At 43.1% G+C, this 26,911-nt stretch overlaps 1 protein-coding gene across 4 annotated transcripts in view; it reads left to right on the top strand.

The window, feature by feature from the left end:
• The window catches only part of LOC139316332 (glycerophosphodiester phosphodiesterase domain-containing protein 5-like), a 139,669-nt gene that overhangs the window by 92,111 nt on the left and 20,647 nt on the right, over nt 1–26,911 (top strand). For all 4 annotated transcript variants that reach the window (XM_070942998.1, XM_070943001.1, XM_070943000.1 and 1 more), the window contains exons 4-12: nt 4,502–4,595; nt 5,223–5,282; nt 6,456–6,554; nt 7,330–7,423; nt 16,096–16,241; nt 20,158–20,240; nt 21,424–21,574; nt 24,166–24,384; nt 25,724–25,881. In XM_070942998.1, the coding sequence (XP_070799099.1) occupies nt 4,502–4,595; nt 5,223–5,282; nt 6,456–6,554; nt 7,330–7,423; nt 16,096–16,241; nt 20,158–20,240; nt 21,424–21,574; nt 24,166–24,384; nt 25,724–25,881 (1,104 nt within the window). The remainder of the gene's footprint in view (nt 1–4,501; nt 4,596–5,222; nt 5,283–6,455; nt 6,555–7,329; nt 7,424–16,095; nt 16,242–20,157; nt 20,241–21,423; nt 21,575–24,165; nt 24,385–25,723; nt 25,882–26,911) is intronic.

Here is a 26,911-nt window from a genome sequence, read left to right as displayed (position 1 = left end):
ATCAGAAAGTCCAGCTGCCTCTTGAAAAAGCACCTTCGGGACAACCAGGACTTGTATGATGGAGAATCTCCATAGACATAACCCTTAGCGTGCAGTGCGTCCTCTGCCAAGTTCAAAATATATATATACAGCAATAGGAATAGTGTGCAAAAAAAAAAATCTCTCTCCAGGGATTTGATCTGGAAGAGCAGGAGAAACAATACTCAGCATTTCAATTGTATCTGCAAGGGGTTGCCAAGTCTTCCCTTAAACCTATTCCCACTCGGACTACTGCAGCACCCCTTGAATAGAGCCAGCCCTTGAAGAGTGTTTGGGATGCGTCACAGATGTTTTTCCAGCTTTGACTTTGTTGACATTGTCAGCAGTTCTGGGAGAAATTGTGTTGGCTGCCTTTTGGCTCCGGGGCACAATTCGAAATGACGGTTGAGCATGTAACTATGCAGTCATAAAATTCCACCGGATGGAATGTGCAAATTCAGAATTTCAGGAGTGCAAACATGAAAGTCTTTATTATTATTATTTAATTCTATGAAATTGTTTTTTTTCCACTGAAACGCATTCAAAGTCCAGTCAGCATTTTGCCTTCCCTGGGTCAAATGTGCAAATTCAGAACTTCAGGAGTGCAAACATGAAAGTCTTTATTAACATCATTATTATTATTTTAATTCTATAAAATGAATTAATTACTGAAACGCATTAATTACTGAAACGCATTAAAGTCCAGTCAGCATTCTGCACTCCAAATTCAGAATTTCAGGAGCACTAACTTGAAAGTCTTTTTAAAATTATTATTATTTTTAATTTGTATAACAGTTTTTTTTTACTGAAGCACATTAAAATTCCAGTCAGCATTTTGCATTCCCCGGTCAAATGTGCAAATTCAGAACTTCAGGAGTGCAAACATGAAAGTCTTTATTATCATTATTATTATTTTAATTCTATAAAATGAATTAATTACTGAAACACATTAATTACTGAAACGCATTAAAGTCCAGTCAGCATTCTGCACTCCAAATTCAGAATTTCAGGAGCACAAACTTGAAAGTCTTTTTATTATTATTATTATTATTTTTAATTTGTATAAGAGTTTGTTTTACTGAAACACATTAAAAGTCCAGTCAGCATTTTGCCTTCCCCGGTCAAATGTGCAAATTCAGAATTTCAGGAGTGCAAACATGAAAGTCTTTATTATCATCATTACTATTTTAATTCTATAAAATGAATTAATTACTGAAAAACATTAAAGTCCAGTCAGCATTCTGCACTCCAAATTCAGAATTTCAGGAGCACAAACTTGAAAGTCTTTTTATTATTATTATTATTTTTAATTTGTATAAGAGTTTGTTTTACTGAAACACATTAAAAGTCCAGTCAGCATTTTGCATTCCCCGGTCAAATGTGCAAATTCAGAATTTCAGGACTGCAAACGTGAAAGTCATTATTATTATTATTATTATTATTATTATTATTATTATTATTATTATTATTATTATTTTAATTCTATAAAATGAATTAATTACTGAAACACATTAATTACTGAAACACATTAAAGTCCAGTCAGCATTTTGCATTCCCCAGTCAAATGTACAAATTCAGAATTTCAGGAGTGCAAATATGGAAGTTTTTTTATTATTACTTTTTTAATTCTATAAAATGCATTAATTACTGAAACGCATTAAAGTCCAGTCAGCATTCTGCGTTCCAAATTCAGAATTTCAGGAGCAAAAACACGAGTGTCTTTTTATTTTATTATTTTATTTTTAATTCTATGAAATTGTTTCATACTGAAACGTATTAAAGTCCAGTCAGCATTCTGCATTCTCTGGTCAGAAAGAACCTGCTAAACAAACTCTGACCTGCCTCTAAGAAACAAAGTACAGTTTTAAAATGTTCTCTACAAACAGCACAGATTACATTCTAAAAAAAAACAAGATTATCTGGAGGAAATGCCGCTGTGAAAAGCTGGCATCAAATAATTAGGATGTCAGTGGGAGAAAACAGAATAATTTGCATTTTTAATGAAAGGTTTTTAAAGGAACTTGTGTTGACGCTGCTATAAATTATTGTCTGGTTCCAGGTGTTGTGCATTTATCAGCTTTTAAAGGATTTTAATGAGGTTTTAAAGATTGTTGTTTTTAAATTTGCTCATCCTAGGAAGAGAAAATTTGGATCTGTAAGTGAGAAATACGAATACAGGTAGTCCTCAGCTTATAACCCATTCATTTAGTGACCGTTCGAAGTTACAGCGACACTGACAAAAGTGGTTTATGACCATTTTTCACACTTTAAGACTGTGTTGCATAGTCACATAATCAAAATTCGGACGCTTGGCAACTGATTCGCATTTATGACAGTTGCAGTGGCCCCGGAGTCATATCATCCCCTTTTGCGGCCTTCTGACAAGCAGTGGGGAAGCCAGATTCACTTAACAACCGTGTGGCTAACTTAACAATTGCAGTGCTTCATTTACCGTAACAACTGTGGCAAGAAAGGTTGTAAAATGGGGGAAAAATAAGTTAACAAATGCTTGGTGTAGCAACAGAAATTTTGGGCTCAGTTGTGGTCGTAAGTCGAGGACTAACTGTACTGGCCTACTTACAACATTTTGGAGAGGCTGGGATTTTTTTTCTTTTCTTTTTATAATTCCTAATCTAGTTTTATAGTTTTAGAACTTCCTGTGCTAATAGGTTGCTCAGTTTCCCAACCCTACCAGCGCAGAGTTAAGAATTGGCACCTGTGGGACAATTTATTTCAGTTTAAAATGATTTGGAGCAGTGGTGAAATGTAAAATTTGTTCTGTGGGCATGGCTTGTGGGGGTGGGGGTAATGTGACTGGGTGGACATGGCCAACTTTTTTTTTTTTTTTTACTTTACTTTTAAAAGCATTTTTTTCTACAACCTTAAGAGGTTGCAGAAAAAAATGCTTTTAAAAGCCTCTGACGATCCCAGCTGAGCCGCGTGATCATCAGAGGCTTTTTTTTTTAATTTTAAAAGCATTTTTTCTACAACCTTAAGAGGTTGAGGAAAAAAATGCTTTTAAAAGCCTCTGACGATACCAGCTGAGCTGCACGATCATCAGAGGCTTTTTACTTTACTTTTAAAAGCATTTTTTTCTACAACCTTAAGAGGTTGCGGAAAAAAATGCTTTTAAAAGCCTCTGACGATCCCAGCTGAGCCGCACGATCAACAGAGGCTTTTTCTTTACTTTTAAAAGAATTTTTTCTACAGCCTTAAGAGGTTGCAGGAAAAAATGCTTTTAAAAGCCTCTGATGATCCCAGCTGAGCTGCGCGATCATCAGAGACTTTTTTTTTTTTTTTTTACTTTTAAAAGCATTTTTTCGGCCGAAAAGGATGTAGAAAGAAATGCTTTTAAAAGTAAAAAAAAAAAAGCCTCTGATGATCGCGCGGCTCAGCTGGGCATGGGGGGGTGGGGGCAGGGATTTTTGCTACCCGTTCTCCGAACCACCTGCCGCCATCGCTACCGGATCGGGCGATCCGGTCTGAACCGGGAGCATTTCACCCCTGATTTGGAGGCTTTAATACAGCCCTAAAAATTTGCCTTCAGGCTGATATAAGGGAGAATCAGCATTTCTCATCCCTGAAGACCCTAAAACGTGTGGACTTCAACTCCCAGAATTCCCCAGATTAGCTAACAGATTAGAGAAGGCTTTTTTGAGCTTTTCCCCATGCTGGTGGCTGGGGAATTCTGGGAGTTGAAGTCCACACGTTTTAGGGTTTTCAGGGTTGAGAAACGCTGGTCTATCTAGGACAGAGGTAGGGAATATGTCCCCTTCATGACTTGTGGACTTCAATTCCCAGAATTCCCCAGATTAGCTAACAGATTAGAGAAGGCTCTTTCCAAGTAGGGTACATCCTGGCTCGGGAATTCTGGGAGTTGAAGTTCCCACGTTTTAGGGTTTTCAGGGTTGAGAAACGCTGGTCTATCTAGGACAGAGGTGGGGAAAACCATGGCCCCCTTCGTGACTTGTGGACTTCAACTCCCAGAATTCCTGTCAGCATGGCCGGCTCAGGAATTCTGGGAGTTGAAGTCCACAAGTCATAAAAGGGCCATAATTTCCCTAGCCCTGATTTAATGTGTTTCTCCAAAAATAAGACTGGATCTTATATTAATTTTTGCTCCAAAAGATGCATTTAAGGCTTATTTTTTTTCGGTTAGGTCTTATTTTCAGGGAAATAGAGTACTAAATCCATTCCTCTAATTGACTACGTTAATTGGGGTTTATTTTTGGGGTAGGGTTTATATTATGAGCCTCCTGAAAAATTATGCTAGGGATTATTTTCCAGTTGAGTCTTATTTTCAGGGAAACATGGTAGGAGGTAGGAAAATTCCTGTCGTGGGCATGGGGGTTGGACTAGATGACCTCTAAGGATTCTTCTCATCCTGTCATTCTATGATTTATGCACATCGGCCAGATCTTCTCTGACATTAAAGTGATTGCATTTAATTTTTTTTTTTTAATTCCCTCCCTTCCCTCTCCAGGTTTTTATATAATAGAATGGGATACTGGAGTGATTGGTCCATTCCTATACTGGTTATGACGGCTGCTGGTTTCACTTACATCACAGCTTTATTGGTAAGTTTCGAACTCAGGATCTCTGGTGGGTTTTGTCAAAGGTTACATGGCGGTTTGATATTTGCTTTCGGAATAAAATAGGCCAGCTTTTGTTCTTGCAAAAGACATTTTTTTAATTGGATTTTTAAGTAAGGGGGATAAAGTTTTTATTTTGATAGATTTTAAAGGTAGTCCTTGACTTAAATCGAGCCCAAAATTTCCATTATTAAGCTAGATAGGCATTAAGTGAGTTTTGCCCCCTTTTACGGCCTTTCTGGCCACAGATGTTAAGTGAATCAATGCAGTTGCTAAGTTAGTACCACCGTTGTTAAATGAATCTTGTTGCCCCCATTGACTTTGCTTGTCAGAAGGGCAGGGAGGAAAAGAAGCAGTTCAAATCCCTAGTACAGATCTCCTTGTGTGAGCAGGGGGTTGGACTAGATGACCTCCAAGGTCCCGTCCAACTCTGTTACTGTTACATAAGCCATGTTGAGATGGTGGCTCAGGAAACCACATGGATGTTTCCTTGCATGCACCAGGAGTTGACCTGGACTCGTAAAAAACATCAGTTTTTGTTCGTCGTCGTTGCCAAAGCGCCTCCCTGAATCAAGTAATAAATAACTGTGGTTTTTTTACCCTTGTTTTCAGATTTTAGCACTTTGTCACATAGCTGTAGGACAACAGATGAATCTGCATTGGATCCATAAGGTGAGTTTTGGTCTGATCCATGGTAATATGAGCGTGGGTCTCGGGAACGCTCACAAAATGGCTGATGAAGTGGGTGTGGCCAGTCATAAAACCCATTTTCCTAAAGAATGAGTTATCAGCTTTCCTCCTCCTCCTTCTCCTCTTTCTCTCCTCCTCCTCTTTCTCTTCCTCTTCCTCCTCTTCCCTCTCTTCCTCCTCCACTTCCTCCTCCTCCTCGTCTTCCTCTTTTTCTTCCTCCTCCGCTTTCTCCTCCTCCTCTTTCCCTCCTCCTTCACTTCCTCTTCCTCGTCGTCTTCCTCCTCTTCCTCCCCATCTCCTTCTCTTCCCCACTTCCTCCTCTTTCTCCTCCTTTTTCTTTTTCTTTCTCCTTCTCTTTCTCTTCCTCCTCTTCCTCCTCCTCCTCCCCCCTTCCTCTTTCTCTTTCTCCTCTTCCTCTTCTTCCTTCTCCCCCTCCTCTTCCTCCTCCTCCCTCTCTTTCTCCTCCTCCTCCACCTCTTTCCCTCCTCCACTTCCTCTTCCTCATCATCTTCCTCTTTCTCTTCCTCCTCTTCCTCTTCTTCCTCGTCTACCTCCTTCTCTTCCCCCACCACTTCCTCCCCCTTCCCCTCCTTTTCTCTTCCTCTTTCTCCTCTTCCTCTTCTTCCTCCTCCACCTCCACCTCCTCTTCCTCTACCACTTCCTCCTCCTCCTCCTCCCCCACTTTCTCCTCCTCCTCTTTCCCCTTCTCCTCCTCCTCCTCTTCCTCTTGCCCGCAGCTGAAGGATCAGGATCCAGAAGTGGGACTATCCCTTGTGAAATCTCTTTGGCGAGAGATTTTCCCACTTCAGGGATCCTGAGCTGCCTGAAAACTTCTGAGTTTCTGGCTGTGACTTTCCCTAAAACTTTTCCACCAAACCCAGGAAGATTTTGATAGCGGCTTAAAAAAAAAAAATCAACAGCTTTATCTCAAGACAAGCTTTCTTAGGTCCAGGAATCCTATCCAAATGTCAGGTGTTGCAAAGCGTTTGTGAGAATGTGCATCCTTCCAAACCCATAGGCACGCTGACCCCCGAGAATCTCTGTTTGACAGGCCTGGCCTGCGAAGCTGAGAGGTTTGCACCTTGCAGCCGGCCTAAGATCAAACCATCCATCGTAGTCACGAAATGGAATAAAATCTCTCTGCTTGCATTTCAGATCGGTCTGATCACTACCTTGATCTCCACTGTTGTTACAATGAGTTGTGTAGCCCAGTTGTGGGACGATGAATGGGGTATGGTGGTGATATCATTGCAAGTAAGTTGTTTTCACTTAATTTGCCCCACACACAAAGCACACCAAGATTGCAGAGCCAAACAAGATATTATTTTGCCCTAAATTTGATCCTCTCTAGTTCAGCAACTGAATATTTGTACCAAGCCTTTAAAAAAAAAAAAGAAAGAAAAATTCCCTTAAAAAACCAGTTTTCTCATGATTTTTGATAGGGCTACAAGTAGTCCTCAACTTACGACCCACATTTCTGTTGTTAAGTGAAAAGAGAGTCCTTGACTTACAGCAGTTTGTTTAGCGACGGTTCAAAGTTACTGCTGTAAAAAGTGACTTATGGCCTTTTTTCCCACACTTACATTGCGGCCTCCTCATGGTCACATGATCAAAATTCAGACCCGTGGCAACTGATTCATATTTATGACGGTCGCAGTGTCCCGGAGTCATGTGATCTCCTGACAAGCAAAAGTCAATGAGGAAGCCCGATTCATTTAACAACCGGGTTACTCACTTAACAACTGCAGTGTTTCCCTTAAGAACTGCAGCAAGAAAGATGGTAAAACTAGGCAAAATTCATTTGGTAAATGTCTCGTTTAGCAGCAGGAATTTTGGGCTCAATTGGGGTCGTAACTCGAGGAGTACCTGTAATAGAAGGGCTGACAATGGAAAACCACTTTTAATTCTCTGCAGCTTTGCAAAACTGCCTCTCGGATCCCCACAAATGCTGCTTCTCTTCGGTTGTTAACTGTTCTGGAGATCACATTTGCTTACTAATTGTTTGCAAATCACTTCTGTCCCATCGTAGGCAACTGCTCCTTTCCTGCACCTAGGAGCTCTTGTGGCGGTCACGGCCCTGTCTTGGTTAGTCTCCGGGCAATTTGCGAAAACCGAAAGAGCCAGTGAGTAGAACCGCATTCCTCCTATTCAGCTTGGAAAGATGGAATGACAAAGAAGGAGAAGGACCAGTGGTGAAATGCAAATTTTTTTTTGCTACCGGTTCTGTGGGCGTGGCCTGGTGGGGCGTGGTTTGGTGGAGGGGGTCATGTGACTGGGTGGGTGTGGCCAACTTTTTTTTTTGAAAGCATTTTTTTACGACCTATTCGCCCGAACCGGTAGTAAAAAAAAATGCTTTAAAAAAGTAAAAAAAAAAGTTCTGCCGATCACAGCTGTGACACGAGATCGTCGGGATCTTTTTTAAAAAACTTTTTTAAAGCATTTTTTTTACTACCAGTTTGGGCGAATAGGTAGTAAAAAAATGCTTTCAAAAAGTAAAAAAAAAGTTCAGACGATCGTACAGCACAGCTCTGATCATCAGTACCTTTTTTTTTTAACTTTTTTAAAGCATTTTTTTACTACCTATTTGCCCGAACAGGTAGTTTTTATCACTACCAATTCGCCTAAACTGGAGCGAACCGGTAGCATTTCACTCCTGGGAAGGACACACAGATCACGAAAAAAATTGTCGCAGTTTCACGATGCACACTTTACCCCTTTTGTAGGTGTGTTGTGATCTCACACACATCTGTAAGGAGTGGAGCTTGCATTGTGAGAATTAACCAGACTTTGGAGAGGCTGATCAATTTTGGGTAACTTTCGTTTTCATGACACAGGCATAATGCTTTTATGGAGAAGGAAAATAAGGAAAGAATAGAATAGAATAGAATAGAATAGAATAGAATAGAATAGAATAGAATAGAATAGAATAGAATAGAATAGAATAGAATAGAATAGAATAGAATAGAATACAGGATGAATAGAATGGAATGGAATGGAATGGAACGGAACGGAATAGAAAAATAGAAAAACAGAAAAATAGAAAAAATAGAAATAGAATAGTTGGAAGGGACCTTGGAGGTCTTCTAGTCCGACCCCTTGCTCAGGCAGGAAACTCCATCCCATTTCAGACAAATGGTCGTGCAATCTCTTCTTAAAAACTTCCAAATCTCTAAATCCAAATTTAGAGATTTGGGTCGAAAAGTAAGATTTTACATGTGGCTAATGTTTTAGGTATTGGACAAGCCTTCATAGTTTGTAAATCTTGATTTATTGTTTAGTGTCATGTGGAAAGCTGGCTGGTGTGGTTTCTTCTGTGCATCTTGGTTAAACCATGCACCAAATGTGTTATCTGTATCCACCCTGGGTAATAACTGGTTTGATCTACTGGATAAGGCAACAGGCTAGAAAGCGGGAAACCATGAGTTCAACTCCTGCCTTAACCATGAAAGCCAGCTGGGTGACTTTGGGCCAATCACCAGGAGATTGTGAGTTCTAGTCCTGCCTTAGGCATGAAAGCCGGCTGGGTGACTTTGGGCCAATCACCAGGAGATTGTGAGTTCTAGACTCACCTTAGGCATGAAAGCCAACTGGGTGACTGAGCCAATCACCAGGTGACAGTGAGTTCTAGTTCCCCCTTAGACATGAAACTAGGGTGACTTTGAGCCAATCACCAGGAGACAGTGAGTTCTAGTTCCCCCTTAGACATGAAACTAGGGTGACTTTGAGCCAATCACCAGGAGATGGTGAGTTCTAGTTCCGCCTTAGACATGAAATTAGGGTGACTTTGAGCCAATCACTAGGAGATTGTGAGTTCTAGACCCACCTTAGGCATGAAAGCCAGCTGGGTGACTTTGAGCCAATCACCAGGAGACAGTGAGTTCTAGTTCCCCCTTAGACATGAAACTAGGGTGACTTTGGGCCAATCACCAGGAGACTGTGAGTTCTAGACCCACCTTAATCATGAAAGTTGGCTGGAGGACTTTGGGACAGTTACCAGGAGACAGTGAGTTCTAGTTCCCCCTTAGACATGAAACTAGGGTGACTTTGGGCCAATCACCAGGAGACTGTGAGTTCTAGTTCCGCCTTAGACATGAAAGCCAGGGTGACTTTGGGCCAATCACTAGGAGATTGTGAGTTCTAGACCCACCTTAGGCATGAAACCCAGCTGGGTGACTTTGGACCAATCACCAGGAGACAGTGAGTTCTAGTTCCCCCTTAGACATGAAACTAGGGTGACTTTGAGCCAATCACTAGGAGATTGTGAGTTCTAGACCCACCTTAGGCATGAAACCCAGCTGGGTGACTTTGGGCCAATCACCAGGAGATTGTGAGTTCTAGACCCACCTTAATCATGAAAGTTGGCTGGAGGACTTTGGGACAGTTACCAGGAGATTGTGAGTTCTAGACCCACCTTAGGCATGAAAAACAGCTGGGTGGCTTTGAGCCAGTCTCTCTTTCTGAGCTCAGCCCACCTCACAGGCAGTTGTTGTGTGTGGGAAAATAGGAAGAGGAAGTTGTGTTGGATATGGTCACCGCCTTGGAATTATTTCTAAAAGATAATAAAGGCAGGATGTAAATAAAGTGTAGAGTAGAACAAATATCCTGCAGCACATTTTCTTAAAAGTTCATCGTGATAAAGACATTGACATGCTGCAGAAGCCACGATGACATCTTGGGCATCGTGTCATTATGCAAATGAAGCAAATGACCTCATTTCCCTTCCCTGAAAAGAGCACACCTGCATGTAAGGTTGGATGTACCTTGGTCCTCGACTTACGACCGGTCACTTAGTGACTGTTTAGAGCTCCAGAGCTCCCAAATTTGAAGTTCCGACGGCTCCCACTCAACCCATAATAACACAGTCTTTATTTTGGGTGCTTGGCAACTCGCCTGGGTGTACGCCGGTTTGGTCCCGCGACTGCAATTTTTGACTTTTTTCGGGGAAATGGCATTTAATTTTGTTTTCCGTAAAAACAGCGGGTTTGCTGAAAGATCGTAGCATTCACATCTGTTTTACATCTGCCACAAAAATTGTTCTAAAATTGGGTCGGTCACATGGGTGTCTCGACTTACGACCATCCTGACATAACAACAGAAATTCTGGGTTCCCTTACAGTCGCAAATCGAGGACAATCTACAGGTAGTTCTCGACTTGCAACGGTTTGAAGTTACAACAACACTGAAATAAGTGAGTTATGACCATGTCTCACACTTGTGACCGTTGTAGCGTCCCCCCCGTGGTCACGTGATTGGCATTCCGATGCTTGAGAACTGTCTCACATTTATGATGGTTGCAGTATCCCAACGTCACGTGATTCCCCTTTGGCGACCTTCTGACAAGCAAAGTCATTAGGGAAGCCGAATTCACTTAACAACCACGTTCCTAAGTTAAGAACTGCAGGGATTCGCTTAACAAATGCGGCGAGAAAGGTCGTAAAATGAGGCAAAACTCACTTAATTTCTCACTTAGCAACAGAAATTTGGGGCTCAATTGCGGCCGTAAATTGAGGATTACTTGTAAAAACACCTTTGTGTCTTGAAATCCTTAGATTTCCCCCCTCCCTTATTTTTTCTTTTTAAAAAAAGGCTGAGATTGACAAGCAGACTGAAATCTGTGCCTGATTAAATCCTAAACTTTCCAATCGGAATCGACTGTACATTACAAAGAGAATTGCAGATTTTCAATCTTCTCGGTTTCTTTTCCGTTCGGTTGTCAGTAAGCCGAAGAGAATATTGCTTTGCTTATTGCCTTATTAAGTTTTCTCCTTTCGTACGTTGACTTGATGTCCTTTTGGGGAATTGCGTTCTGCAATCATCACCCCCAGCTGTAGTTTAGATAGATGAGAAAACGACGCGTAAGCTTGCTCTCCGAAGAAGTCTCAAGAACCTGCAAAGTTTTCCTTGTTGCTAGAAAACCTTTGCCCCGTTAGCAACACCGAGATCGGATAAAGTTAAGAAGGACGAGATGCGTGGAGACAAGAATAGTAGGAGCCTTGGTGGAGCAGCAGACTAAAGTGCTGTTAAGTAGCACTTAGCTGCCAGCTGCCTGCAATTACTGCGAGTTCAAATCTCACCAGGCTCAAGGTTGACTCAGCCTTCCATCCTTCCGAGGTAGGTAAAATGAGGACCTGGATTGTGGGGGCAATAAGCTGATTTTGTATAAAAAAAGAACACCGCTTAGGGGGCCCCCGAAAGCCCTACTAAGCAGGTATACAAAAGTATGAAGGCTATTGCTTAACGCGTTGTAAGCTGCCCTGAGTCTCCGGAGAAGGGCGGCATATAAATCGAACCAATAAATAAATAAACAAACAATAAATAGCACTTAAGATGTATATACCGCTTCACAGTGCTTTCCAGCCCTCTCTAAGCGGTTTACAGAGTCAGCTTCTTTCCCCCAACAATCTGGGTCCTTATTTTAGCAACCTTGGAAGGATGGAAGTCAACTCCTGGCAATGGGCAGAGTTAGCCTGCAATACTCTATTCTAACCACTGGGAGAGAAGGAAAGGAAGGAAGGAAGGAAGGAAGGAAGGAAGGAAGGAAGGAAGGAAGGAAGGAAGGAAGGAAGGGCAATAGCCTTAGAAGAGCCTTGGTGGTGCAGTGGACTAAAGTGCTGTTAAGTAGCACTTAGCTGCCAGCTGCCTGCAATTACTGTGAGTTCAAATCTCACCAGGCTCAAGGTTGACTCAGCCTTCCATCCTTCCGAGGTAGGTAAAATGAGGACCCGGATTGTGGGGGCAATAAGCTGACTTTGTATAAAAAAGAACACCGCTTAGGGGGGGCCAAAAGCCCTACTAAGCAGGTATATACAAAAGTATGAAGGCTATTGCTTAATGCATTGTAAGCCGCCCTGAGTCTCCGGAGAAGGGCGGCATATAAATCGAACCAATAAATAAATAGGGAAGCAAGGGACAGAAGCAGTTCAACATTCAATAAATTAAAATGAGCAGATCTAGCACTTCGCTTTCCATATTGTGTCTCGCTGTCGTAAGCACTCTCGGCTGCCCCTGGCTATTTGCTGTCACCCTAATTCCCTGTAATTCTAATTCAGCCAGTCAGGACTGGATCAGAAAATGAAGTGTTTGTGTGTGAGTGGTTTTTTTCTTTCTTGTTTTTTTTTTTTTTTAAACTGCATTAGCAAGCCTAATGTTTGCAAAAGTCTAGCAGGTTTCCAGAGAAAAATTGATGGAGCGATGCAACAACACCACAAGTAAAAATCAAGCATAAATGATCTATGACCGAAGGGCACAGAAGGGGGAGGCCTTAGTGCTCTCTCTGAGCTTGCCGGTTTGCTTGCAGGCGTTTCGTTACCTGACTAGCTAATACCATCAGTGCTGGTGCGTGTGGGATTTGTGCCTCGCAATTGATGATGTTAACCTAGTTGAGTAATGAAAAGGCTGCAAGGAACAAGCAATCCCTGAAAGCATTAAGAACCCCACAGTTCTCCTCCTCCTCCTCCTCCTCCTCCTCCTCCTCCTTCTCCTCCTCTCCATAAACCCCATCTCCTTCTAGCACTGATGATGTATTCTAGTTGGGTCATGAAACATCTGCAAGAAAACCACCAGAGAGCACCAGGGACCCCACAGTCTTCTTTTCCTCCTCCTCCTCCTCCTCCTCCTCCTCCTCCTCCTCCTCCTCCTCCTCCTCCTCCTCCTCCTCCTCCTCCTCCTCCTCCTCATAAACCCCATCTCCTTCTAGCACTGATGATGTATTCTAGTTGGGTCATGAAACGTCTGCAAGAAAACCACCAAGCTCAGAGAGTACCAAGGACCCCACAGTTCAACCCTGAGCTACAGAGATACTGCTTTCTTGGCACATAAGGTTAAATGTGGAACATTCAGCATTCAAGAGGTGTTGGGTAACAGGAACCAAACATGAGATAACTGGGACGGGAATAATGCAGTCTGCTTAGCCATGGACAGGAAAGAGCAAGCAAAGGTCGTCTTATAAAAACAGCAACCCGAAAAGAGATCCAACTACATCTTAGCAAACAAATAGGGAGTGAAATTACAAGGCAGTCCTTGACGTACTGTACGAGCACAGTTGAGCCCAAAATTTGCATTGCTAAGCAAGAAGGCAGTTAGGTGCATTTTGGCCCATTTTACAACTTCCCTTGCCACAGTTGTTAAGTGAGTCGTTGCAGTTGTTAGTAACATGGTTGTTAAGTGAATCTGTTGGCTTTCCTGTTGACTTTGCTTGTCAGATGGTCACAAAGTGGGACATTGCAACCGTCATAAATATGAACCAGTTGCCAATTTTGATCATGTGAACGGGCATGCTGCGACGGTCGTGAATGTGAAAAACCACAGTGCTGTTGTAATTCAAAATGGTCACTAAATAAAGGGTTGTAAGTCAAAGACTACCTGTATACTACCCCATAGCGCTTTACAGCACACTCTAGGCAATTTACAATGTCAGCATTATTTGCATCTTGCCCCCAACAATCTGGGTCCTCATTTTATCGACCTTGGAAGGATGGAAGGCTGAGTCAACCTTGAGCTCCGTCAGGATCGAACTCCTGGCTGTGGGCAGAGTTTGCCTGCGATGCTGCACTTTTAACCACTGCTCCATATTTGATTATACATGTAATAACTGCAGCGAGGATAGTATTTGCGCAAAGATGGAAAGTAGAGAAAAATCCCTTCGGGAGACGAAGTAATTAAGAAAATATTAGCTTGTGCAGAAATGAATAGACTGGCTTTGATAATTAAAGAAAGAGAGGATTCGGAATATTACAAGGTACGGAGACAATTTTACAATTGGTTAGAGAAGAGAGATAGATAAATGTATTAATAGTAAACAAGAAAATGTTATAATAAATGAAGTATGGGGAGAATGTTATAATAAAGAAATGGGAAAAATAAAGAAACGATGAAAGATCGGAGGAGTAAGAAGATAAAGACACAATAGAAACATCTAGATCAGGGGTGGCCAACTATGGCCATTTTATGACTTGTGGACTTCAACTCCCAGAATCCCTCAGCCAGGAGAGGAACTATGGCCCTTTTATGACTTGAGGACTTCAACTCCCAGAATCCCTCATCCAGGAGGGGAAGTAGGACCATTTTATGACTTGTGAACTTCATCTCCCAGAATCCCTCAGCCAGGAGGGGAACTATGGCCCTTTTATGACTTGTGGACTTCAACTCCCAGAATTCCTGAGCCAGCCATGTTAGCTCAGGAATTCTGGGAATTGAAGTCCACAAGTCATAAAAGGGCCATAGTTGCCCACCTCTGATCTAGACGATACACTGAATGATTGATTATGTATTGCATGTTTGTTTGTTTATAAAATATTTTTTTTTTAAAAAAAAAAGCCCACTGCCCAATTTAACCAGTGGTTAAATTTCCAGCTGACGTGGTCGCAAACTATGATTTCTGGGACTTGATGTCCATGCAGTGAAGAATCACCAGGATGTTTGTCTCGTGGCGAAGATAATGGCTTATTCTTCTTTTCAATCCAATCCTTGGAAATCAGTTTCAGCCTTTCTCTTTGTCTCTTGGATGTTTTTTGGCAGGCAGCCAAAAAAGCTAATACTGTCCTTCTTTGTATAAATAGAGGCCTAGAATCAAAACCAGGTGAAGTATTATTACCGCTTTATAAATCCTTAGTAAGATCACACCTGGAATCCTGCATCCAGTTTTGGTCACCGCATTATAAAGGAAAGATGTTGAGACTTTGGAAAAAGTGCAGAGAAGAGCAATTAAGATGATTATTTATTTATTTTATTGAATTTATTTATTTATATTGATTAAAGGCCTGGAGACTAAAACATATATGAAGAACCGTTGCAGGGTGGGGGTTTGGGTAGTCTAGAGAAAAGAAGGTCTGGGGGGACGGGACACATTATAGCAGGATTCTTATATTTGAGGGGTCGCCACAAAGAAGAGGGGGGTCAATTTATTTTCCAAAGCACCTGAAGGCAGGACAAGAAGCAACGGATGGAAACTCGTCAACGAGAGAAGCAACCTGGAACTAAGGAGAAATTTCCCGAAAGTGAAAACAATCAGTGGAACAGCTTCGCTCCAGAACCTTTGGATGCTCCATCACTGGAGGTTTTTAAAAAGAGACTGGACAACCATTTGTCTGAAATGGTACAGGATCCCCTGCTTGTGCAGGGGGTCAGACTAGATGACCTCCAAGGTCCCTTCCAACTCTGTTATTCCATAATCACAGATCAATTAATCAGTGGAACGGCTGGCCTCCAGAACTTGTGGGTCTTCCATTACTGGAGGCCTTTAAGAAGAGATTGGACGGCCACTTTCCTGCAATGGTTTAGGTTCTCCTGCTTGGGCAGGGGGTTGGACTAGAAGACCTCCAAGGTCCCTTCCAACTCTGTTAATCTGTATAGGCTACTTCCTCCCATAGATAGCAGAGATGGAGATAGGATTTAGGATGCAATTTTATGGGGCGCCATTAGTTCATTTGAAATCAAGAGAGTTTGTTTTCTTGGATTGTCTGGTTTGAACGGGGTTGGACTAGAAGACCTCCAAGGTCCCTTTTCAGTTGTATTCCAAATCGATTGAGATCTCCCATGTTTCTTTTCTCCAGCTTCCCAGCTAAAGAAGACCTCCAAGGTCCCTTCCGTTAATCTGTATGGACTACATCCTCTCATAGATATCAGAGATTGAGATAGGATGCCATTTTATTGGACGCCATTAGCTCATTCGAAATCAGGAGAATTTTGTTTTCTTGGAACGTCTGGCTTGAGCAGGGGGTTGGACTAGAAGACCTCCAAGGTCCCTTTCCAGCTGTATTCCAAATCGATTGAGATCTCCCATGTTTCTTCCCTCCAGCTTCCCAGTTGCTGATGCTTGGGACCTATTTTGCAGTGGTCCTTGGACTGTACCTGGTGCCCCTCACCTTCTCCTCCCCATGCATCATGGAAAGGAAGGACCTGGGACCCAGACCTGCCATCCTTGGCCACCGCGGAGCCCCCATGGTAGGTAGGCCTCTTTTTCATTCTGTTCACACAACACACACACACCAGTTTTAAGCACAGATTATTGAACGCCGCCTTCGACCACGCATTGTTTCATATTTTGTATTAGTTTATCAAAATACAAAAAAGGAAAACAAATGAAAATAATGGGAAAATATGTAAATTTAACAGCTGGATATTTAAATTTAACAGCTGGATATTTAAATCCAACAGCTGGATATTTTAAATTCAACCGCTGGAGCACAGGGGAGGGGTTGTGCAGTGAGCCAGAACCAATAGTCAAGAGTTGATTGGTTGGTGAGGTCTGGCGTGAGGCAATCTGCGTCATGATTGGTTGCTGTGGGTGTGGAGGGGGAGTTTCCCTTTTTTCCCGCCTTTTTTTCCTTCGTTGTGCCCCGTAATTTACCTCATGATGTTCCTTCTGTGTTGCTTTACCTCACGGTGCTCCTGTTTGCCTGATTATCTGCTTATAATTGGGCCAAACTCTGTTATAATAATAATTTTAATTAGCAATTTTATGATGTTTGTGTATCTATATTTTTCTTGACTGTACACCGCCTTGAGTCCTACGGGAGAAAGGCGGTATAGAAATGTAATAAATAAATAAATAAATAAATAAATAAATAAATAAATAAATAAATAAATATGCAAAATATTTATTTGTATAAAGCTACAAGTTCGTGTCGGTGTCTACAACTCCATTTGGACATCTGTTACACCAAACCCCAACTTTTTACTTTTTATATAATAATATATGCTGGCAATTTCTGTAACAACAGACCTCTCTCTCAATCAGCAACACCCAAAATTTCATTCTTCCCCCCCACCTCAAGCACAAAGTCCCCAAAGGAAGAAACAAAATGAATTTTTCTTTAATCAAAGCAGTCGATTTGGCCATCTCTGCTAACTCCAATCATTTATCCATTATGAGAATCAAAGCATCCTTCCATTTTTGTCCATAAAGTCATCTTGCTGCTGTCAACATACTCAACATCAAAATTCCAATTATTATTATTATTATTTTGCAAGCTCTTTGTCCATTAAGCCTAAAAGAAAAAAAATATCTGGTTATTTTTCTTCATATTCACTTTAAGAATCTCCTGTATTAAGATGTGAATCCTACTCCGGTGTTTCTTTGCTTTCATCACATGCCCACCATCTGGGAACACATTAACAGAATTGGAAGGGACCTTGGAGGTCATCTAGTCCAACCCCCTGCACAAGCAGGAGACCCTACACCATTTCTGACCGATGGCAGTCCAGTCTCTTCTTGAAAGCCTCCAGGGATGAAGCTCCCACAACTTCCGAAGGCAACTTCTCTTCCATGGGTTGATTGTTCTCACTGTCAGAAAATTTCTCCTTATTTCCAAGTTGAATCTCTCCTTGGTCAGTTTCCATCCATTATTCCTTGTCTGGCCTTCAGGTGCTTTGGAGAATAGCTTGACCTCCTTCCTCCTTTCTGTTGGCAGCCCCTCAAATATTGGAAGATGCTCTCATGTCTCCCCTGGTCCTTCTCTTCACTAGACTAGCCAGGCCCAGTTCCTAAATGGTCAAAAGTTCCTTCTTTTACAATTTACATTTCCAATGTTCAGCCACATATTGACTGTCTCATGTGGGGCATCCACTCGGAGATCTGAAAGTTAATGAAAGCTCCCCAAGGATTCAAAGGAAAAACGAAGTCTGTATGCCTTCTGAAAAAAAGCACCTTTGGGACAACCGTGACCTGAATGACTGAAATGGTGTAGGGTCTCTTGCTTCGGCGGTGGGGGTGGGTGGGTTGGACTAGATGACCTACAAGGTCCCTTCCACTTCTGTTATTCTGACGAGCCTGTGGTTCACCTGCCCCCTGTTGGCTTTGGGTTGAGCTATACAATCTGGGATAAAGATCCTTGGAATAGGGTGAGAATAGGAATTCTGGGAGTTGAAGTCCACAAGTCTTAAAGCTACCAAGTTTGAAGACCTCTGTTTTAGAGGGTCGTTGAAGCCCTTGAAGGTTTATCTGTGTCCTCAGGGTCACCTGAGTAGTGCAGATGGTTCCTGAAGTCTGCAATTTTTCATCCCCGTGGTCACATGATCAAAATATGGACACTTGGCCACTGGTTCATATTTATGACCATTGCAACGGGGTGAAATCTGCTTACCTTCCCTACCAGTTCGGAAGTGCCTCTGTGCATGCGCAGAGGGTAAAAAACAGGTTACTTCCTGGTTAAAACCAGGAAGTAACAACGTCCGGGCGGATGGGCAGAGCCTCGCGCTGCCACCGCTACCAGTTCTCCGAACCACCCGCCGCCACTGCATTGCAGTGTCCTGGGGTCAAGTGAACCACCTTTTGGGGGCTCCTGCCAAGCAAATGGGAAAGCCAGATAATAAACCGTGTTTATTAACGTAACGACTTGCAACGATTCACTTTAAGAACTATGGGCAAGAAAGGTCATAAAATGGGACAAGGGCCTCTATTTTGATTCCTGCATGTGCAGGGAGAAAAAAATCATAAGTCTCTTTTTTCAGTTGTTGTGACTTCGAACGGTCACTACACGGATGGTTGTCGGTCGAGGACTACCTATAATGGCACAGTGAGCATTTCTAGAAATTAAAATGGAGCTTCCGTGCTGGAGTGGGAGCTGATCGGAGGCTCAGAAATCAGCCTCCCCCCACCCCCCCAATCTATAACTCAGCCACTTCGTTGGGTTTCCAATTAAGTGATGCAAATCTTGTCCTTTTGCAGGGAGCTTTTAACAGGGCCGACATGGCACACGGCAGGCTTCAAAGGGCCCTCAAGTCTTTTTCCCATTTTATTTCATCTAAATCCCCTTCCTTTTAATGGATTAAAAAAAAAGGCATTTTTGCTGCTTAGGGCAAAGCAAAATTAGTGCGGTGCTCAGCCTGCATTTAATTGACTGTAATCCTTCCAAATTTAGGACATGCCTTTAGTTTATTTTTGTTTCCCCATTTTGGCAGTGAAAAAAATCCTAATTATTATTTTTTTCTTAGTATGGTTGGTATGGATGTATCCATTTGTGTGTGTATGTGTGTGAGTGTATATACAAATATGTATATGTGTGTATATATTTATATATGTTTGTTTGTGTATACCTATATTTTTTGCACTATAAGACGCTCCAGAACATAAGACGCACCTAGCTTTTGGGGAGGAAAACAAGAAAAAAAATATCTGCCTATGCCTCCCAGCATCCACCCAGTATTCATCTGGCTAGCGTCCTTGCAGCAAACAGCAAACTGCTGGAGCCTTCGCTGCCGAGCAGCTGATTGGCGGTTGGATCGGCCTCCCAGAATATCGCCGATCAGCTGTTCAAGGTGGCAGCAATCGTCAGTAATTGGCGGCGGTGGCGATCCCCACCGCCTAGAACAGCTGATCGGTGGTATTCCGAGAGGCCGATCCAATCGCCAATCAGCTGCTCGGCAGTGAAGGCTCCAGCGATCTCCGGTGGCGGTGAACTCCCCTTCCCCCATCGCAGTATTCACCCTATAAGACGCACAGACATTTCCACCCACTTTTTTTTGGTGGGGGAGAATGCATCTTATAATGTGAAAAATACAGTGTATATATATATATATATGAGTGTGTGTGTATGTCACTTTGGATAGTAAGATGGGGAAGGGCATATAAATTTAATAAATACATGAGGAGAAGGAACAGCACAGAATCAGATTTGTAGAATTCTGTTGTTATCGCCAATCTCAGTAAATGTAATTTTAATTTTGAATTAAATTAATTTTAATTTTAGCTTTTCTGTGGAATTGGTGTTCCTGGCCTGGTGAGGCACACATCTTTAAAACACGTTTGGATACCGAATGTTCATATTTTACTTTCCGGTTTGGAACTGTGTCCCAATGTTAGCTTCTGGTGCGTATCAGTAAAACAAAATATAATTTATTCTTTCTGTTTCTCCTCCAGTTAGCACCTGAAAACACCCTGATGTCCTTCCAGAAAGCAGTGGAGGAGAAGGTTTATGGTGTGCAGGCAGATGTGGTGATAAGGCAAGTCTCACTGCTTGTGCTCAAGATTTAAGGCTGGGGTCTCCAAACTTGGCGACTTTAAGGCTTGTGGACTTCAACTCCCAGAATTCCTCAGCCAGCATGGCTTGCTGAGGAATTCTGGGAGTTGAAGTCCACAACTTTTAAAAGTGCCACGTGATATGGCTGGCTGAGGAATTCTGGGAGTTGAAGTCCACAACTCTTAAAAGTGCCAAGTGATATGGCTGGCTGAGGAATTCTGGGAGTTGAAGTCCATAAGTCTTAAAGTGGCATGGCAGTTGATAAGTTAGTAACCCAGTTGTTAAGTGAATTTCGCTTCCCCATTGACTTTGTTTGTCAGAAGCTCCCAAAAGGTGATCATGTGACCCTGGGACATTGCAACCGTCATAAATATGAGCCAGTTGCCAAGCATCTGGATTTTGATCACGTGCTCATAAGGATGCTGCAATGGTTGTTAAGTGGATTGCTGCAGTTTTTAAATGAAGAGCCTTGGTAGTACAGTGGTCTAAGGCACCCTGTTATTAAGTGGTTATTAAGACCAGCTGCCTGCAATTACTGCAGGTTCGAATCTCGCCAAGGCTCAAGGTTGACTCAGCCTTCCATCCTTTCTAAGGTAGGTAAAATGAGGACCCAGATTGTGGGGGCAATAAGCTGACTTTGTATAAAAATATACAAAAGAATGAAGGCTATTGCTTAGCGCATTGTAAGCCGCCCTGAGTCTCCGGAGAAGGGCGGCATATAAATCAAATTAAAAAAAAAAAAAATGGGTAACACGGTTGCTAAGTGAATCTGTCTTCCCCGTTGGCTTTGCTTGTCAGAAGGTCCCGGGACACTTATTATTTATTTATTTATTTATTTACTTACTTACTTACTTACTTACTTACTTACTTACTTACTTACACTGCAACCATCATAAATGTTAGTCACTTTTCAAGCATCTAAATATAAATCACATGACCATGGGGAAGCTGAAATGGTCATAAGCGTGAAAACGGTCATAAGTCACTTTTTCCGGTGCCGTTGTAACTTTGAACCATCACTCAACGAATGGTTGCAAGTCGAGAACTACCTGTATTTGCAAGGACCCTGAAGCAAGAAGCCAAATTCTGAATGGAAAGGAACCCTGGATCTGATCCATCCATCCATCCAGCATAATTATTATATCCTTGTGTTTCTCTGTTCACAGTTACGACGGAGTGCCTTTTCTTATGCATGACCAGACGTTGCGGAGAACCACCAACGTCGAGGAAGTATTTCCAGAGCTAGCTTACGATCATTCCTCTATGTTCAACTGGACAGATTTGGAAAGACTAAATGCAGGCAAATGGTTCCTCAAGGTGTGTAAGTAAGTAGTAATATTATGTCCAGTTGGTGGTTAAGGTAAAAAGGTTCCCCTTGCACATACGTGCTAGTCGTTTCCGAATCTAGGGGGCGGTGCTCCTCTCCGTTTCAAAGCCAAAGAGCCAGCGCTGTCCAAAGACGTCTCCGTGGTCATGTGGCCGGCATGACTCAACGCCAAAGGCGCACGGAACACTGTTCCCTTCCCACCAAAGGTGGTCTCTATTTTTCTACTTGCATTTTTTACCTGCTTTCGAACTGCTAGGTTGGCAGAAGCTGGGACAATTCACGGGAGCTCACCCCGTTACGCGGCGCTAGGGATTCGAACCGCTGAATTGCCAGCCTTTCGATCGACAAGCTCAGCATCTTAGCCACGGCGTCCCTTTAGTTGGTGGTTACAACCCCTCAAAATGTAGTGGAGTTAGGGAAAGTGTGGAGGATCACAACTGAGGCAGTTGCGACTGCGGCAAGCAGCCAAAACAAAACAAAAGAGCCAACAGTGTGAGGCAGCGTCCCAAAAATCGAATACAGTACAGGAAGTCCCCAACTTACGACCACAATTGAGCTGAAATTTATGTTGCTAAGGGAGAAATCTGTTCAGTAAGTTTTGCCACGTTTTAAAACTTTCCTTGCCACATTTGTTGTTAAAACGTGCAGTTGTTAAAAGAGTAACACGGTTGCTAAGTGAATCTTCCCTGTTGGCTTTTTTCGCCAGAAGGTCACAAGAGGGAAATCACATGACCCCGGGACACTGCAACCGTCATAAACGTGAGCCACTGGGGGATCCCTGGGGGACAAGTGTGAGCCACTTGTCCCCCAGGGATACGACTGATCCCGGACCTCTGGACCTTTCGCCGGGCTCTGAAGACTTTTTTATTTCAGCACGCCGGGCTGGCTTAAAATGTTTAATTGGTTAATTTTATGGGTAAGGGGTTTTAAATTGGGGGAAGCCAATATAGATTTAATTATGCTTTAAAGTATTTTAATGTTTATATTGTATGTTTTTTAATCCTGGCTGTTCACCGCCCCGAGTCCTTCGGGAGAGGGGCGGTATAAAAATTTAATAAATGAAATGAAATGAAGCATCCGAATATAAATCACATGATTTATATGCTGAAATGGTCATAAGTGTGAAAAACGGTCGTAACTCACTTTTTTTTCAGTGGCGTAACTTCGAACGGTCACTAAGGGAACTGTTAAAAGTCGAGAACTGCCTGTACTAGGTTGCATTAACAGAGGGATAGAATCAAGATCAAGATAATACCACTTTATAAAGCCTTACTAAAACCACACTTGGAATCCGGCATTCAGTTTTGGTCTCCCCAATACTAAAAAGATGTGGAGACTCTAGAAAGAGTGCAGAGGAGAGCAACAAATGATGATTAGGGGACTGGAGGCTAAAACATACGATGAACGGTTGCAGGAACTGGGTATGTCTAGTTCAATGAAAAGAAGGACCAGGGGAGACAGGATAGCAGCCTTCCAATATCTCAGGGGCTGCCCCAAAGAAGAGGGAGTCAAGCTATTCTCCAAAGCCCCTGAAGGCAGGACAAGAAGCAACGGGTGGAAACTAACCAAGGAGAGAAGCAACTTAGAACTAAGGAGAAATTTCCTGACAGTGAGAACAATTAACCAGTGGAACTACTTGCCACCAGAAGTTGTGAATGCTCCAACACCGGAGACTTTTAAGAAGAGATTGCACTCACATTTATCTGAAATGGTATAGGTCTCCTGCGTGGGCAGGGGGTTGGACTAGATTTATTTATTTATTTATTTCATTTTATTGAATTTCTATACCGCCCTACTCCCGAAGGACTCAGGGCGGTGAACAGCCATGAAATAAAACACATACATATACAAAATTTAAAATCGAATAAAATGAATTAAATAAATTTGGCTGAATTGATACCCATAATTTAAAATACCCATATTTTAAAATATAGTAAAAATTTAGAATTTACACTTAAAAGGGATCTCCCAGGTCCCTTCCAGCTCTGTTACTGGTTTCAGGGGCTGCAACTTCTTCCCTATCTGTAAAGGTTGCAATATTTGGGCTTTTGAAAAAAAAAAAAAAATCTAGAAGGTTGGCAAACTTGCAGGGACCCAATGGAGATCTACAGAATTATTCACGGTGTTGATAAAACGGGCAAGGGGGGTAGCTGTTTTTCCAGTTTGCCAAATTCTAGAACCAGAGGTCAAAGCAATGAAACCTAAAGTTGGAAAAATCAGGACAGGCAACGGGAAAAAATGTTTCTCTCACCCAATGTATAATTCAACTTTGGAATTCAATATTATGAGATGTGGAGCTCGCTAAACTACTTGGCTGTCTCAAAAGGTGCTTTTTCCAAACGGTAATTGGAATTTCTTCGGTTTTTTTTTCCCCTCCCCTTTGGAAACCTTTTGCTTCTCATCCAAGAAGCTTCAGAGAGAACTGAAGAAGCTTCTTGGATGAGCAGCGAAACGTTTTCAAAGAAAAAAAAAAACAAGTCTTTGTTGCCTTTTGGGAAAAAAGCACCTTTGGAGAAAAAACTGTGACCTGGATAATTGAGAATCTCCCTTCAAAGCACAACCTTCACAATTCTTCCCACAGAATGACCCCTTTTGGACAGTCAACTCCCTTTCCCCAGCTGACTTCGTAAAAGCCGCCAACCAGTCGGTCTGCAAACTGGCCGAGATGCTGGAAACCATCAAGGACAACGCCACTGTCCTCTTGAACCTCCAAGAGTTGCCCGAAGATCACCCGTATTACACCACTTCGGTCAACGTCACCCTGGAAACCGTCCTCACCTCGGGCATCCCTCAGCAGGCTGTGAGTGGCATTGCGACTTTTGTGGGTAGCCCTTAGCAATAAGGAGAGCACTTTGGCTTATATAGCGCTTCACAGTTCTTTCCAGCCCTCTCTAAGCGGTTTACAGAGTCAGCATCTTTTCTCCAAGGAACTGGGTCCTCATTTCATCCCTCCCTCCATCCCTCCCTCCTTCCATCCTTCCCTCTCTCCCTCCTTTTCCTTTCCTCCCTCTCTCCCTCCCAACTTCCTTCCTTCCATCCTCCCTCCCTCCCTCCATCCTTCCTTCCTTTCTTTCTTCCTTCCTTCCTTCCCTCCCTCTCTCCTTCCTTCCTTCCTTCTTTCCTTTCATCCTTCCTTCCTTCCTTCCCTCCCTCCTTCCATCCTCCCCCTTCCTTCCTTCCCTCCCTCTCTCCCTCCTTTTCCTTCCCTCCCTCCCAACTTCCTTCCTTCCATCCTCCCTCCCTCCCTCCCTCCCTCCCTCCATCCTTCCTTCCTTTCTTCCTTCCCTCCCTCCCTCCCTCTCTCCTTCCTTTCTTCCTTCCATCCTTCCCTCCCTCCCTCCCTCCTTCCTTCCCTCCCTTCCTCCTTCCTTCTCTCCCTTCCTCCTTCCTTCCTTCCCTTCCTCCCTCCCTCCCCCCTTCCTTCCTTCCTTCCTTCCTAATAGCAGTAGCACGTAAGAATTATATACCGCTTCACAGTGCTTTTCAGCCCTCTCTAAGCGGTTTACAGAGTCAGCATATTTCCCCCCCAACAATCTGGGTCCTCATTTTACTCATCTCGGAAGGGTGGAAGCTTGAGTCCACCTTGAGCCGGTCTGGATCGAACTCCTGACAGTGAGCAGTGAGTTAGCCTGCAATACTGAAGTCTAACCACTGCAGCACCGCGGCTTTGCTGAGTAGCTGTTGGAACTGACTTTAGGGCTCCTGTAGGTGAATCTGGCTTCCCCGTCTGCTCATCAGATGGTCACAAAAGGGGATCACGTGACCCCGGGACCCTGCAACCGTCATAAATATGAATCAATTGTCCACCTGAATTTTGATCACTTGGGAATGCTACAACGGTCATAAGTGTGGAAAGCTCATAAATCGCTTTTTTCGGTGCTGTTGTAACTTAGGGCAGTCACTGAACGAATGGTTGCAAGTCAAGGATTACCTGTGCTAACCTGTTTGTCCAGCTATTATCAATTAAGTGTTCCCACCTATGTTTTCAAGATTCTAGCTAAGGCAAGCTATGTTTGGGTTGTTTTGGACTCAGGTGAGGTATTGCAGCTCTTAACGTCTCCGAAACATCTCTGTTTTTTTCCTGAAATCGGTCCCCTTGGAAGCTCTCAACCCCTCCTTTCTCCCCGTTGCTCTCCCAGGTGATGTGGTTGCCCAGTCTGGACAGGCATCTCGTTCAAGAAATCGCCCCCGGATTCCAGCAGACCTGTGGCCAGAAGACAGACGCCCAGCAGTTAAGAGACCGAGGTTTCCAGAAGCTCAACCTGAGATACACCAAGGTCACCCGCCAGGATATCAGGTTCGGTTCTCAGCTGGCACCGCTGCCAATCTGGTCCTTCGGCCTACTTTTCAGAGGCAGGGCATGGCGGGCAATGGGGCACTTCTGGAGGTACCCAATGAACAGAATAACAGAAAAGGTGGGAGGGACCTTGTAGGTCATCTAGTCCAACCCAAAGCCAAAGATAAATTTAATTTCGTTTTAAAGTATTTTAATATTTGTATTGTGTGTTTTTAATTTTGGCTGTTCACCGCCCCGAGTCCTTCGGGAGAGGGGGCGGTATAAAAATTTAATAAATAAATAAATAAATAAATAAATAAATAAATAAATAAATAAATAAATAAACCCCAACCCCCCCACCCCCACCCAAGCAAGAGACCTTAACACCACTTCTGACAGATGGCAGTTCATCTTCTCATATATGACCTTACTGGTCCCTTCCACTTTCACTTCTCAAGACGTCCCCTCTGGCTCTGCTTTTTTACATGGACATAGTTAGGTAGGGACGCGGTGGCTCAGTGGCTAAGACGCTGAGCTTGTCGATCGAAAGGTCGGCAGTTCAGCGGTTCGAATCCCTAGTGTGCTGCGTAACGGGGTGAGCTCCCGTTACTTGTCCCAGCTTCTGCCAACCTAGCAGTTCGAAAGCACATAAAAAATGCAAGTAGAGAAATAGGGACCACCTTTGGTGGGAAGGGAATAGAGTTCCGTGCGCCTTTGGCGTTGAGTCATGCCGGCCACATGACCACGGAGACGTCTTCGGACAGTGCTGGCTCTTCAGCTTTGAAACTGAGATGAGCAGAGCCCCCTAGAGTCGGGAACGACTAGCACATATGTGCGAGGGGAACATTTACCTTTAGATAGGTAGGGTATGGATGGTCTCCGATTATTAAGTGAAGCGGTCCATGACCGTGATTACGATTGAGGTTACCATTCAGAAGGGAGGTCTCTGACAGACATCTCTTTCTCTTCAAGAATGTAGGACCAAAGGATTATCGACAACACTGGCAGGCAAGGCAGTTTGGTCTAATAGTTAAGGCACCGGGCTAGAAAG

Source organism: Pituophis catenifer, unplaced genomic scaffold (assembly GCF_029215685.1).
Source record: "Pituophis catenifer annectens isolate HBS135680 unplaced genomic scaffold, rPitCat1.0.hap2 SCAF_4, whole genome shotgun sequence".
Lineage (NCBI taxonomy): Eukaryota > Metazoa > Chordata > Lepidosauria > Squamata > Colubridae > Pituophis > Pituophis catenifer.
The sequence above is the reverse complement of the archived record's forward strand: the minus strand, read 5'-3'. Positions and strand labels throughout refer to the sequence as shown.